This window comes from Larus michahellis, chromosome 1 (assembly GCF_964199755.1).
Source record: "Larus michahellis chromosome 1, bLarMic1.1, whole genome shotgun sequence".
Taxonomy (NCBI): domain Eukaryota; kingdom Metazoa; phylum Chordata; class Aves; order Charadriiformes; family Laridae; genus Larus; species Larus michahellis.
In genome coordinates, this window is record NC_133896.1 from 213,062,283 (window position 1) to 213,076,645 (window position 14,363).

Sequence of the window (14,363 nt, forward strand, 5' to 3'; positions counted from 1 at the left end):
TCCTTCTTGTGCTGAGGACTCCAGAGCTGCACACAATACTCCAGGTGGGGTCTCACCAGAGTGGAGTGGCCATACTTCTTTTGATGCAGCCCAGGATGCAGGGAGTTTCTGTCCTGCTCATGTTGAGATTCTTGTCCACCAGCACCCCCAAGTCCTTCTCCTCTGGGCTGCTCTCAGCCATGCAGCCCTATGGTGCAGTCACTGTTTGCAGCAGTGCGAGGGCAGGAGCGGTGGAGACCGTCCCCTTCCTGAAGGTTTCCCCTCGGAGCAGGGGAGGGTTCCGGGGCCGGCAGGGAGAGGCAAGGGCAGACACATTCGGCTTTTGCCCGTGTCTCAAATCCCTGCTGCCCCAGAGCACCACACGCCCAAGTGGTTTGCAAGCATCAAAGTTTTGATGGTCTGCAAACAAGAAGTTTTGATGTCTGAGTTTGTGTGGTGGCTTCCTCTGTGTGTGCCCACAGGTTAGTTATGGTGTGTGCTGTGCTTAACGCAGGTTAATCCAAAAGGAGACATTTGCACCTCAAACTGGACCCCTGTGTCCAGTTTTGGGCCCCTCACCACAGAACAGACGTTGAGGTGCTGGAGCGTGTCCAGAGAAGGGCACCGGAGCTGGTGAGGGGTCTGGAGCACAAGTCTGGTGAGGAGCGGCTGAGGGAGCTGGGGGTGTTCAGCCTGGAGAAAAGGAGGCTCAGGGGAGACCTTCTCGCTCTCTACAGCTCCCTGAAAGGAGGGGGTAGCCAGGGGGGGTCGGTCTCTTCTCCCAAGGAACAGGCCATGGGACAGGAGGAAACGGCCTCAAGTTGTGCCAGGGGAGGCTTAAGATGGATATTAGGAACACTTTCTTCACCAAAAGGGTTGTCAAGCACTGGACCAGGCTGCCCAGGGCAGTGTTGGAGTTGCCATCCCTGGAGGGATTTAAAAGCCGGGCAGACGTGGTGCTGAGGGACATGGGGTAGTGATGGGCTTGGCAGTGCTGGGTTAACGGTTGGACTTGATCATCTCAAAGGTCTTTTTCAACCTGGGCAATTCTGTGATTCTATGACCCTGTGATCTAAAAACCTGCAGGGGTGAACCTGCTGGCTGTCTGGCTGGTGATCAATGGCACAGTGTGCCCAAGCTGTGCTGCCCTGGCCAAAGGCAGGAATGGGCAGCAGCAAACGCTCCTGGAGCTGCAGGTAAGTGGGGAGAGAGGGTCGGATCCAGAGATCTGCTCCCTCCGGCGGCTGGTGGCTGTTAGGAGGGCTTTGGTGTAGGCTCTTGCGGGCTGGGGTTCACCCCAGGGGATGCTCTGCCTTGTGCAACGCGAGGGAATAAAGCACATCTGACCGGAGACATTTTAGATCAAAGATCCCTAAAAAATACCCGACGCTGGGCTCAGTGGAGGATAAGCTGGTAGCTTCTGGCCTGGCTGACCTATGTGGGGCTCGTACTAACCCACAGTCTGTTTTAGCTTTAAAACGAATTGCGAGGGAGGAGCAGGTTAACGTCAGGCGTGCAGTGCAGCGAGGGGGGTGGGCTTGCTCGTGGTGAGAGCGGGGCTGCAATCCTGCCCTCTGGTTTGGGGTCAGTGTTTTAAAAGATAGCAAAAACATCTGGAGAGGAGGGAGACAGAGCAGACACATTATTCGAATGCTGGAGAAAATACTCGATCTATAAAGGGTGCAAAACATATGAATTTTTAAAGAGCTGTAGAGGCATCGTCATTGCAGGGTGGAAGTCTCAGGAGAAAACATCTGATCCTAAGGAACATTGTAATGCCCTTGAGAAGGATGAATTTGAATGAACGGAAAATGAAGCCAGACATATCCTGATTAGAAATAAAAGCCTTATTTTGAATAATGAGAATAATTAACTGCTGTGAGAAGCTCATGAGAGCAACAGTTGGTTTCCCAACAGTGACTATACCCACATATAGATATATAGATATATAGATATATATGCGCCCATGTAGAGGATGGAAGTTATGGGGTACAAAGTTGTTTTCTCGGTGAAATCTTTGGATACCAGAGTGGTGTAGGACCGAGAAGCAGTCTGCATGCCTGTTTTGGCCTCCAGGTCCACATGTGTGCATGCTTGCAACGGGTAAATTTGTGGTGTTTCTGAGATGTCCCTGCCCTTTCTCTTTGGAAGGGCTCTTCTAAGCAAGAATAGATGTTGCTGGCACTTTGAGGCCAAATACGTCATCTCTCTAGTGCTTGGTGGTGAGACTGGTTGGCAGCCATGGTGCCTGTCCTACTTCTTCCCTGCCACCCTGACCCATCTGTGCTCCCCTTCCCATCACTTGTGGAGATGCCACCGGAGGAGAGAGGAGATGTAGTTGAGACCAGGCCCTGCTCCCTCCTCCCAGGATCCTGACCTCCACCATCTCATGGTCACTGCGGCCAAGACTGTCTCCAACATCCACACCCTTGACCAGTTCATCCTTGTTTCCAAGTATCAGGTCCATCAGAGCCCCTTTGCTTGTTGGCTCCTTCATCACCTGCGCCAGGTGTCATCAATGCATCTGGAAATCTCCTAGGTTGCTTGAGCCCCACCGTATTGTCCTTCCAGCAGGTATCAGTGCCAATTTTGAGCAGGGAGCAATCCTGAAAATACCCCAGGAGGTGACAATCCATGGACGTGTGTGCACCGGGTGCCAGGAGGCATTGCCTCGTGCAGCACATGAGCCATTTGGAAACAACATATTTGCTTCCTCAGTGAGAAATTGCTCCCTGAAGAAGATGGGCAGGAGATGCCAGCTTTCCTGTAGTGATACCAGGGACCGCCACGTCCTTCTCCTTCCCTGAGTGCCAGAAGGGTTTGTACCAACAGCAGCTCTGCTGGCTGACTGTGGTGTCACCAGCAGCACCTGTCGCCTGCTGGGGCTCAGCCAGGACTCTGGGGTGGGAGCTGGGACGGCTGTGGCAGGAGGTGTCCGCAGGCTGCTCCGTCAGGTCACTGCATCCCTCCAGCGGGTGGTGAGGTCGTGCACATCCCCACAAAGGGGACGACGCTGTGGCTGCTGCAGAGGCCCCGGCAGGCAGCAGGGCCTGCGCTCTCCCCCGAGGACATGCAGCAGCAAGAAATGACACAGAGGGTGCCAAATTTCTTCCAGCAAACCCAGAACTCAGAAGTGGTGGCGGTGGTGGTCTCTAACCCAAAGTCCTTGCAGGCTTCGACACAGACTGAGGAGGGTTTGCAGGTCCTTGCGGTGGAAGCACCAGTCAGTGCCATGGCTGATGCTCTGTCTGTGGACTCTGGGCGACACCAGAAAATCTGCAAGTGTTGCAGGCACCAGCTCTGGGTCCAGCAAACTGCCCCCACAGCATGAACGATGCCTGAGGAAGATCACCAGCTTCTAAACTTGCTGTAAATGCTGCATGCGGTTCCTGGGGCAGTCTCCAATCCTCATAAGCTCCAGAAATTGAATCCCAGGAAGAACTGGAGCTAGTCAGGTTAATGACCCTCCTTAATGGGGAAGTGCTGGTGTGGCTGGGAAATTCCGTCCTTCTAATCTCCATCCCAGATTTATCTATCTCCTGACTCATTAACAGGAAGGCACTATGCATGCGCACATTAATAGAGGCACCAGAAATAAATCTGGTCTGCAAATCCAAAGGAATTCCCCAACTGCTAGATGACCAGGTTGCTGGGCAAACCCTCTTTAACGCCCGAGCTGTGCTGCAAACACGAGGAGATGTGTGCCAGCGAGGCGGGATGGGTTTTCATGCCTGGGAGAGCCCTGCCACCCTGTGCTCCCGATGGGAGGTGAACGTCACACGGCCCTGAATAGCGAGTGCTGCCCAGAGCTGGGTCCCCTCTGCGGGTCACCGCCCTCACAGCCAAGAATTTCTGCCTCAGATCTCAGCTCAATCTCCCCTCTTGCAGTGGAAAACTATTACCCCCTGTCCTACCCACAGAAGGACCCAAGGGGATGGGGGTGGGATGTGAAGGGATGCAGAGCATCCTGAAGCAAGCCTGGCAGGAGGATGTTGTTCCCTGAAACAGGGGAGCACAGTCCGGAGCAGAAAGGGTGGGTGCCTGGGAGCTTTGCCAGCCTGCAAGCAGCCGGGTGCGGTGGTTGTCTCGAATGGAAATGGTCCTGGAGTCCCCTGAGCCCGGATTTTCCCGTGTCGTGGTCCTCCCCGTGCCCCAGGGACTAGGTTGGCTGGGGACCGAGGAGGCGAGGAAGCCTGAGCTCAGCTCCAAGGGAGATGCCCTCCACTCTGGGCCATTGCTGCTCATTCTGACATCAGCGGTGATGTCATAGCATTGGGATGGCTGCACGGCAATTCTCTAGGAGGCCACAGCAAGACAAGGAACGTGGCGGGACTGCTCGGGTGGTGAGCAAGCAGAGCAGCTGTGCAACATCTGGCTGGTATGTGCTTTCGGTCTGCACTGCGGGGAGAGGCGGTCCTTGTCCCTGTGTCACTGCTCTCTCCCAGCGACTGTCACCATAGCAGGGGCAGCAGCCACCCCCCGGTTTCATCTGGCAGCCGTTGCCCCCCATTGCTTCCCACCTTCTGACAGCACCTCTGCTTTTCAACAGACCAAAGCGCTGTCCTGGTCTCAGAGCCACCATGTCCGAAAGCAAAGGGGCAGAGGAGACCAATCAACCTGTTGTCACCACGGATCCCTCAAATACCATCAAAGTGACTGTGAAGACACTGAAGCAGAAGGAGCAGTTAGAGATTGCTCAGAGCAGCACCATCCAGAAGTTTAAAGAAGAAGTTGCCAAGCGTTTCAAAACGCTCCCTAATTTGCTGGTCCTGATATTTGCTGGCAAAGTTCTCAAGGATCAAGACACTTTGAGCCAGCATGGAGTTCACAGTGGGGTCACCATTTATGTAGTCATCAGGTCCCAACAGAGACCACAGGACAGCCCGGCAGACCAAGGAAGAGCGACCACTCTGCTGCAAACTCCCAGCCACAGTAATTCCAACTTATTCTCCTTGGGAAGCACAGCTGATCTGCACCAGCCATGCTTGATCCATCATAACCTGCCTAGGCCGTTGATCTCCGTCACCATCAGCCAGGAAATAGTGTCCGAGACCATGGAGGATATCTTGTCAAAGATCGTCACTTCAGGCCTGGATTTGAACACCATCAACAACAACGCATTTCTGCTGGGGTTCCTCCTTGGGGTGACAGGTGCATATCTCCTAGGCCTGGACCAAACAGACATGATGGACTTGATGAGTAGCATTCAAGAACAAGACATGCACAGCTTGATAAGCGAGATGGTGCAGAGCACTTTGGTGCAGAACAACCTTGACAGTGTCGATCTCGTCAGGAATTTCATCATGTCCAACCCTCAGATGCAGCAGCTGGCTGAAGAAAATCCCGAGATCGGTCAGATTCTCACCAACCCCGACACGATCACAGAAATATTAGAGGCCTCCAACAATCCTGCCGTAATGCAAGAGATGATAAGGAACCGCGACGTGGCCATGAACAACCTCGAAAGCATCCCCGGTGGGTACAGTGCTCTGGAACAGCTGTACAGGGAATTTGAGGAGCCAATCTTGGATGCTGTGCAGGCACAGCTGGGCAACAACCCATTTGATTGCTTGGAGAGTAACCCCACCCCGCATGGAGGCAGGCTACCAGCCCATACTGAAAACCGGAGGCCATTACCCAACCCCTGGGCTCCGCAGTCCAACAGCGTCAGCGATAACGCAGATGACGATGATGACCAGTTTGCCAGCAGCAGTGAAGGCGACAATTTTGCCTTGCCGAGTTTGGACCCTGCGGCAGGTGCAGCGATACCCAACTCAGGGAAGGTTCGGACCCTGGTTCGGCAGATGATAGGAAACCCAGAACTTATGCAAAACCTGGAGAGTGCATTAACGAACCCCGACAGCCCAGCACAAATACTGCTGAACGGCGCTCAGGTACCAAGCGATGGAAATGCTTCACCTCAAGGTCAGTGGCCACAGCAGCTGCCACCGGAGATGGAGGACACTGAGATTTCATCCTTGCTGAGAAACCCCAGAGCCCTGCGAGCGTTGCTGCAGATCCATCTGGGATTACAGACCCTCTCAATAGAAGTAACAGATTTTATACCTGGTTTGGAGGACTCCCACGTGGATCTGGAAAGCATGGACGACTCGGCACAAAGCAGTGAGTCTGAGGAGGATGCAATTTTGGTGTCAGATGAGGATGAAGAAGAAAGTCAGATGGTGATGGGTGACGAGGTGCCACAGACCAGATTTAAGAGAGAAATGGAGCAGCTCTTTGACATGGGCTTCCAGGATCAAAGCGCAAACTTGCAGGCACTGATTGATGCAGAAGGAGACATCAGTGAAGCAGTGAAGATACTGGCAAAAGGACCATCATCAAACAAGACGCCGTAACCGGTTTGTCCAAATGCAGTGGTTACAGTGCCTCGTTTGTCGATGGTTGTCTTGCACCCAATAAAAGCAGCAGCGTGCGTATCACGAAGTTGTGTGCTGTAGCGTTCTTCCGACCATGAGAATAAATTTCCTCTTGGCTGCGAGGATTTCTTGCATTCCCAAGCAATAGACCTTTCCGTGTGGAAACTGTGAGGGCAAACCCTACCTGAACGTGGTGCTACCCCTTTATAGACAGAGCCTGCCACCCAGGTGTGTGTGCGGGGGAAAAAACATGCCAAGAAAAGACACCAGGGAGGGAAAATATGCCTTTTTACAGGCTAAGAATTGAGACCCAGAGATGCTGAAGGCCAGATGATAAATGAGCTTGGCACCCATTTGGACTCCAGAACAGACAGGGGCACTTTGACACCTGCTTTTTTTTTTAAATAAAAAATCTGGCCCTACAGCAGGGAGACTGGGGGTGCCTGAGCCGTCACATCCCTGTCATGGCGGGCACCAGCCTTTCCTCAACTGAGCAAAGGCTGTTTTGAAAGTCAGTCTGTCATTTCTGCCACGGCTTCTCCTATGGGAGAGAAGTCCATGGGGGTTATGGTAACCACCAGTGGTGGCTGGAAGTCGGGTTTTCATCCCAAATATGTTCACGATGGGTTTCTACCCACGCGCTGCTGCATGGAAGTTTTTAGTTTCATGCACCAGTTCAGAGCCTCTCCTGTCAGCAAATCCCAAACCCTTTGTGCTTTGCCCAATGTCACACACAGGGGTGAAGGCAACTTCTCCAAACCATTCCTCGGGACCAGAGCTGAGTGTCGTAGAATCATGGAATGGTTTGGGTGGGAAGGGACCTTAAAGGCCACCCAGTGCCACCCCCTGCCCTGGGCAGGGACACCTCCCACCAGCCCAGCTTGCTCCAAGCCCCGGCCAACCTGGCCTTGAACCCCTCCAGGGATGGGGCAGCCACAGCTTCTCTGGGCAACCTGGGCCAGGGGCTCACCGCCCTCACAGCCAAGAATTTCTGCCCGAGATCTCAGCCCAATCTCCCCTCTCGCAGTGGAAACCCCTTCCCCCTCGTCCCATGGCTCCCCTCCCTCATCCAGAGTCCCTCCCCAGCTTTCCTGGAGCCCCTTGAGGGACTGGAAGGGGCTCCAAGGTCTCCCTGGAGCCTTCTCTTCTCCAGGCTGAATCTCCCCAACTCTCTCAGCCCGTCCTCAGAGCAGAGGGGCTCCAGCCCTTTGTGAGTCCTATCCCCTTTGCTCTGCTCTGTGAGGCCAGGGCTGTGAGCCGGGTTGTGCCGTACGCAGCCACAATGCTTTTCACGGCCTCGACTCTATAACGCAAACTGTGAGAACTGCTCGGGAGCTTTGGGCACTCCAGATTTGCTGCTGCAGACCTGCCTATAACGTCTCAAACCCGCGTCCTGGCCAGCCCTGCTCCTGCCGCAGGGGAGATGGAGCAGCTTCCCAGCCCTGCTTCCCTTCTCCCAGCCCTGCCTCGTGCAAATAAGGTCAGGATTAGCCCAGACCCCTGTCCTTTGGTCCCTCTGTCCGATTCTCCACCAGTCCCATCATATCCCTCCCTTCCTGCTCTTCACCCATCCCCTCTGCCCCACCACCTGGGCTCTGGCTCTCCTTCCTGCATCCTTCCCTTACAATATGTCCAGCGCAAGGTTTTCTACCTGTTTCTTTCACTGTTTTTCACCTCCTCCTCCACTTGCTCCATTTGTGGTTCTTCAGCCGTTCTCCTTAGGACAAATTCAGACTTTTTGTGTCCTATCTCTCCTTGCTATTCTGCGTCTTGTTCCTTCTTTCTCCCCACACCCTCTTTTTTCACCTTTCTGGAGGGGATTGGAGGACTGGTCCTGGGGAGATGGGCTTGGTGTTCAACAGACTGTGGCCGGCAAATGCCCCTCTCTCATGGCAGAGCCCGTGTGTGACCGTGCATGTGCCCAGCAGCCGTGTTTCGTCTCACCTGCTGGGATAAAGCTGCTTCCCTACGAGAGCATTAGCCTCTGGCAGCATTTGACAAGCTGATCTTGGTCAAGTCCTCTGTCTACTGATGGACAAAGCTTCAGCCCTGCCCTCTCCCCTTGGCCACAGGGATGTAGTTTATCCGGGGGGGTGGTGATCACAGGTTCGTTAGGGTCTCCATGCAGCAGCCGTGGCTTGAGGAATGTGTTAGCTGCACCAAGTCAAGACTTTGCAAACCTCCCCGGTGGTTAAAACTGCCCCTGATGCTTCAGGATCGTGCTGCTGTGAAACGCCTTTGCTTGGGGCCGTGCTCGAAGACCCAGATGACAACGGCTGCCCCTGCGGTCATGAGAGGCTGAAGATGTGCGCAGAGCCTGTGTGACCTGTGCTGGGCTGATTGTCCAAGGCTGCTGCTGGAGTGAGATAGGTGTGGGGGGTAGACCCCAAAAGGTAAGGATCTAGCCGTGAAGTTGTGCATCCAGCCTCCTGCTGCAGCCAGTGGCGATCTTGGCACGGCTCCGTTCTCACGCGGAGGAGCCCAGCACCACCGGAGATGCCCTTGGGCATCTGAGACATCCACATGGTGCTGGTAGATGTGGCACAGGACCTGCAAGACTCTTGTGTCCCTCTCCCCAGGAGATGAGGAGGAATAGAACAGGGCATCTCAGAAAGTGTGTTAAAAATCGATGGAGCATTTACACACAAAAGATATTGGTGGAAAAAAGTATTTCTTTAAAATGCTGGTGTTTCAAATTCAAGCAGTTTTAAGGTTTCAATTACAAAAAATGTGATAAAATAATTTTTCCACTTTAAACACATTTTAACTTTTTTTTTTCCATATAAATATTTTGGTACAGCTGGGGGGAACTCATGACACGTGAAAAAATCACTGAATGTAGATATTCCCCCCACCCCCCCCGCCCCAAATGATGTCCTGACTTTGCTCAGCTTCTGCATGGGATTTGTGGTGTGATTTGGCAGTTGCTGGGGGACTGTGGTCCCTTGCAGCCCGTGTAGTGGGGAGCACAAGGACCATTTGTGCTTGCAGGACGGTACGAGGCCTGCCACTGCTTTCAGGTCCTTCTCACTTCTCCTTGCCCATGGAGGCGGCCGGGCTGATAAACTTCAGCTGTCTGTCTCGTTAGCAAGCTGGTCCTTATCCCTGGCAGCCGGGCTTTTTTAAAGGTCACCTGAAGGCATGGGTGCAGCACTGGGAGCCTGGCAGGAACAGAATAGCCTGTGTCCGTGATGCTTGCTACCCTCCAAACCAGGGGGGCTGATCCCCCACTGCTGCATCAATCCAGCCACCCTGCAGCTCTCTGAGCAACCCGTACTGGCCCTGGGCTCCGACACAGCCAGGCATCATGTCTTATTTTGTGCAGCAACCCCAAATACCTGCAGTGCCTGCCATTCTAAACATCTAGACATCTGCCTTTGGGGGTTCCGTGTGTCTTGAATGCTGTGCTTCGCAGTTGCTCTTGTGGAATTGTTTCTTTCCCTTTTGTGGTCGAGATCTTCCCGTGTTTCTCCAGGTGTGGGCGTGCTGCTGAGCCTGTGACATCCACAGCTGCCTCCGCTCGCAGGCTGGTGTGTACCGGAATGATTCAGCCTGCAGAAAATAGTTCCTGCAGGCTAATGTGTTTCTAACCCTACGTTTGGTGAGGGGGCTGAGGGCAGGGGTGGTCACCGACTGACCTGGGAACGGGGGGCGGTGTCCCCAGGTTCATCCAAGGAGGGTTCCCAAGCCCCAAACTCTTCCTCCCACCCCCTACAGGAGGACAGCCCACAGATTGCCTCTCTCATTGCTGTGGGGAAACGCTTCCAAATGCCTTTTATTGCATTAATCACCAAGAGTGTTGTGTATCGCACTCAATAATCCATTCAAAACACGGATTGCTATTTATACATTTGCGCTAAGGTATTTGCAAAAGTAATTGCATCGCGTTTGTACGTCTGGATGCTCAGCACTGCTGAGGTCAGACCGCTTTTTTAGGACTCATCATGCCTGTTTTCCCAAAGCCCGGCTGTGTGTCTTGCCACAACCTGCAGCTCAGTCGCGTCGGCCCGAGGAGGGCCCCGAGGACGGGAGGCGCAAAGCGGCGCAGGTATAATTGTGCGCCTGGAGGGAAGGGAGGCAGGGCGGGCGCAGGGCCGGGCGCTGGGGACCTGCCAGCGTCCCTGCGGAGAGCAACACGCTCGTAACGCGTGTGGGGCAAAGGTGGGGGGGGGACGACATCCCAGGGCACGTCTCTTGAGCTGAGGGGGCACTTATGGAGCTGCTGAGCAGGGCACGGCGTATCCTCCGTCCCCTGGGACCCTGCGGAGGTACAAGAGTCCCCACCGCCCCAGCTCCGGCACCGCAGACCCTGTCCGGAGCGCATCCGCGACCCACGCTCCTCTTAAGGTCAGGGATCCAGTGAGCTGTTTGCGTGGTGGATTCAGGGCCAGGAGGATCTTGGGGACGTTGAGAATCTGGCGCAGAGACGCCAAATTCCCTGTTAACTGTAACGGTGTGAAGAGCCTCCCCTCGCCCGCCCGTGGGATCAGCCGCTCTCTAGCTGAGAGTCGGTGGTTTTTGAGAGCTGGTGGTGCCGAGTTAAGGGTGGCGGGACAGCACGAGCGGGATTCAACCACGCACGGGGTGATGTTCAGGAAAGCAAAGCCAGTGTGGACCAGCCCGGCCGGTGCCCGCCGCTCTCCCGGCTCAGCTGCAGCATCCCACGTCTCGGTCCTCCGGGAGAGCCGCCGACCTGCCCAGGGCCACGCCACAGAAATACTTCTATTATTTTCATCCTCTTGTTAGGAGGCAGTGAATCACCAACGAAACCTTTCTCTCCCACCCCGTTTTGTTTCCCTAACCTCTCTCCTGAAGGCCGACTGTTGGCGGGGGGCGTCCGTCCCCTCGCAGCCCCGGGGGGGACGCGTCCTCGAGCAGGGCCCTTCTCTTGGGGCGCGCAGGGCGAACCGAGGTGCTCGCAGCTAAAGCCTTCTGCAGCGATGCCAACAGGCTTCCGCAGACCTGTTTGTAATCCTCAGGCAGCTCCGTAGGAATGGGATTTTTTTTCCCTCGGTTATAGCTTCTAGTCTAAATTAAGATTAAAAGATATTAGGAGAGAAGAATGCAAGCGACTGCTCAGAGGTAGTGGTAGGAATGTATCCTTAGGGCTGTATTTGTGCTAATGCAGATTTATGGTGGCGATTAGATTCTGGAGGAAGGGGTCTAACGCTGAGAGGCTCCTCTGGCACAGAGCTCCCGGTTGCACTGAGATTCCCACCTGGATCCTTGTTTATTTGCAGTTTCACATTTGAATTTTGCAAGAGGTGAGTAGCTTTTGGTATGACAGCACAGAATATATATGCTTTCAGCATTAATAATGTTTTGTCTGTTAATATACCACGTGTATTTTTATTTATACCGAATTGTTTTAAATCATTTACAGAATTAGTTATTGTTTTGACTAATTTTATTTTTACAGCCAGTCCACTGTCGCGTTTTGTTTCTACGGAACAGGCTCCTTGGACTTCCTGGGTTCAGGATATTTTAAGCATGAAAAGTCTCTCTCTTACTGAGTGTGAACAGGGAATCAACTCGGTGGTTTAAAATGCAATTTTTTTCTTATACACGGAGTCGGTATTTTGGTATGCAGAAACCTCGCGGGTTTGTTTTCAAGTACTTGGGTCACTTTGTCATCTCGGCTGTGTTATGGGTAATTCCTGTTTTGAGTTTTGATGTATAAGAACTGACTGTAATTGCAGAAGCCGCTGAAAAAAAGTGACATCCCATTTTAACTTGTGTGAGTCTGGGTCTGATCCAGCCTCCAGGGCCCCTCAGACCTCTCCGGGGCAGCAGTTCACCCCTTTACTTGGCTGCTGGGGCCTCTCCATCTCACACGGGTTTTCTCCTGACCCAAAGGTCTTTCCAAGTGCCTGGTTAAATTTTATTTCTGCTAGATTTGCACTGGCAAAGAAGTGCAAAGCGAGTTGAACTGGGTCCCAGAACCACGAGGAAAGGGAGAGAGAACTTAGGAGGTAAGGAAGGAACATGGTCCGCAAATCTTCAAACCTAGAGCTGATTTTTTGTTGTCTAACCTGGCTTGAGTCCAGGTACCTTAAAACTCCCAGTTATCCCCTCTGCAGCTCCTGATGTCTGAGAACATCTTGTGCATCCCTGCAAACACTTGACCTTTCCTCTCTCGATCCCGGCTCCTTCCTTCTACTCTGGACTTACAGAACATCAATTTAAGGTATTTGTGCAGTAAGAGTTGATTCTGTCTCCACTCCCTCTGGTCTAAGTGGAAGTACTTGGAAGAAAAATACACTTACATAGTGTTAAAATCAAGTGAGGAGAAAATTTGGACACTGTTGTTTACACATAATAGGAGTAGAAGTGCATGCTGCAATACATTGCAGACCAGGAGTCTTCACAGTTGGGGTTCAGACCTCTGGCTGTGGCTATTAGCAGGTCAGAGAAGGTAATGCAAGGCATTTTGTAGTGATGGAAGAGCTTAAGCATCTAAAATAATATTCTGCAGTGTCTTCTGCCTTTGCTTTCAGGTGAAACATGCCACCGCTCAACCTTACCAACTTGACACCAGCAACCTTCGTCCTGGCTGGCATCCCAGGCATGGAGAAGTCGCACATCTGGATCTCGATCCCGTTCTGCTCCATATATCTGGCTGCCCTCCTAGGAAACGGTGTCCTGTTGTTCGTTATAGGGACAGAACGTAGCCTCCACCAGCCCATGTACCTCTTCCTGTCCATGCTGGCCATCGCTGACCTGATGCTGTCGACCACGACTGTGCCCAAGATGCTGGCTCTGTTCTGGTTCAGAGCGGGGGAGATTTCCTTCGACGCCTGCCTGACCCAGATGTTCTTCCTGCACTTCAGCTTCTCGGCAGAGTCGGTGATCCTGCTGGCCATGGCGTTTGATCGGTTTGTCGCCATCTGTTACCCCTTGCAGCATGCGGCGGTGCTGACCCAGTCAGCCGTTGTCAAAACCGGGCTGGTGGCTTTACTGAGAAGTTTCTGCATCATTTTCCCCTGTATATTTCTTCTGAAAAGGCTGCCGTTCTGCGGGCACAACGTCATCCCGCACACCTACTGTGAGCACATGGGCATCGCCCGGCTGGCCTGCGCCGACATCTCCATCAATGTCTTGTATGGCCTCGCCGTGCCTTTTGCAGCAATAGTGGTAGATGTCGTACTCATTGCTGTCTCCTATGTCTTAATTCTGCTGGCATTATTCAGACTCCCTTCCAGGACTGCCCGCCACAAGGCTTTCAACACCTGTGGCTCTCATGTCTGCGTTATATTACTGTTCTATATTCCTGCTTTTTTCACTGTTTTAACGCACCGCTTTGGTCAGGAAATCCCCCACCACACCCACATTCTCCTGGCCAACCTGTACGTGCTCTTCCCCCCACTGATGAACCCCGTGGTGTATGGTGTGCGGACACAACAGATAAAAGAGAAGGTTATGAAAGTGCTCAACTGCCCCAAGAGTCATTAGCTGCAAGAATAAGAGTGAGATGTCGCTATCAGAAAGTGAGGAACGCCTTGGTGGGACGCCAAGCTCCCCACCCCAAGTGCTGGGTTTGCACTTTTTAAGGCAACGTGCGCGTGCCTTCCGCAATCACAGTCCAATACAGAACACCCAACATCCCCGCATCGCTCTCCCCGACGGTTTGTAGAAAATGTAAGACAAAAGACAAAAGCCAGGACCCCTAGTTGGCGGTGGTGGAAGGTGGGTGATCAAAGACAGGAGAACCTACCCCAGGTATGTCACTCGTGGGAAATCCCCTGCGAGGTGCGGGCAGGCGGCTTTCGCTGTTTTCTCTGGAGTCGGGTGAAAAGACGTGTAACGAACCGGTTCTTCTGACTCACAGGTGTGTAATGGAGTTCATTTTAGGAACCGCTTCTTTATTAAAATTGATAGTATTGAAAATATCTCCAAAAGGTATAACAGAGAAATAAAAGCAAGTGCTGCACGTTAGCATGCGTGGGGTCTCTTTATTCCTTAACTATATTATTTGCCCACATTTTGCATAAACACGTAGGTGAAAAA

General features: G+C 53.1%; 1 protein-coding gene and 1 pseudogene across 1 annotated transcript; both read left to right on the forward strand.

The window, feature by feature from the left end:
• The first annotated feature begins 4,559 nt into the window (after positions 1 to 4,559).
• On the forward strand, positions 4,560 to 6,335 carry LOC141737634 (ubiquilin-1 pseudogene; annotated as a pseudogene).
• A 5,180-nt stretch (positions 6,336 to 11,515) lies between these two features.
• On the forward strand, positions 11,516 to 13,820 carry LOC141737635 (olfactory receptor 52B2-like). The gene is given in 2 exon segments (XM_074572581.1): positions 11,516 to 11,620; positions 12,854 to 13,820. A coding segment is annotated over 1 exon segment (960 nt). The 5' UTR covers positions 11,516 to 11,620; positions 12,854 to 12,860.
• Positions 13,821 to 14,363: the final 543 nt, after the last annotated feature.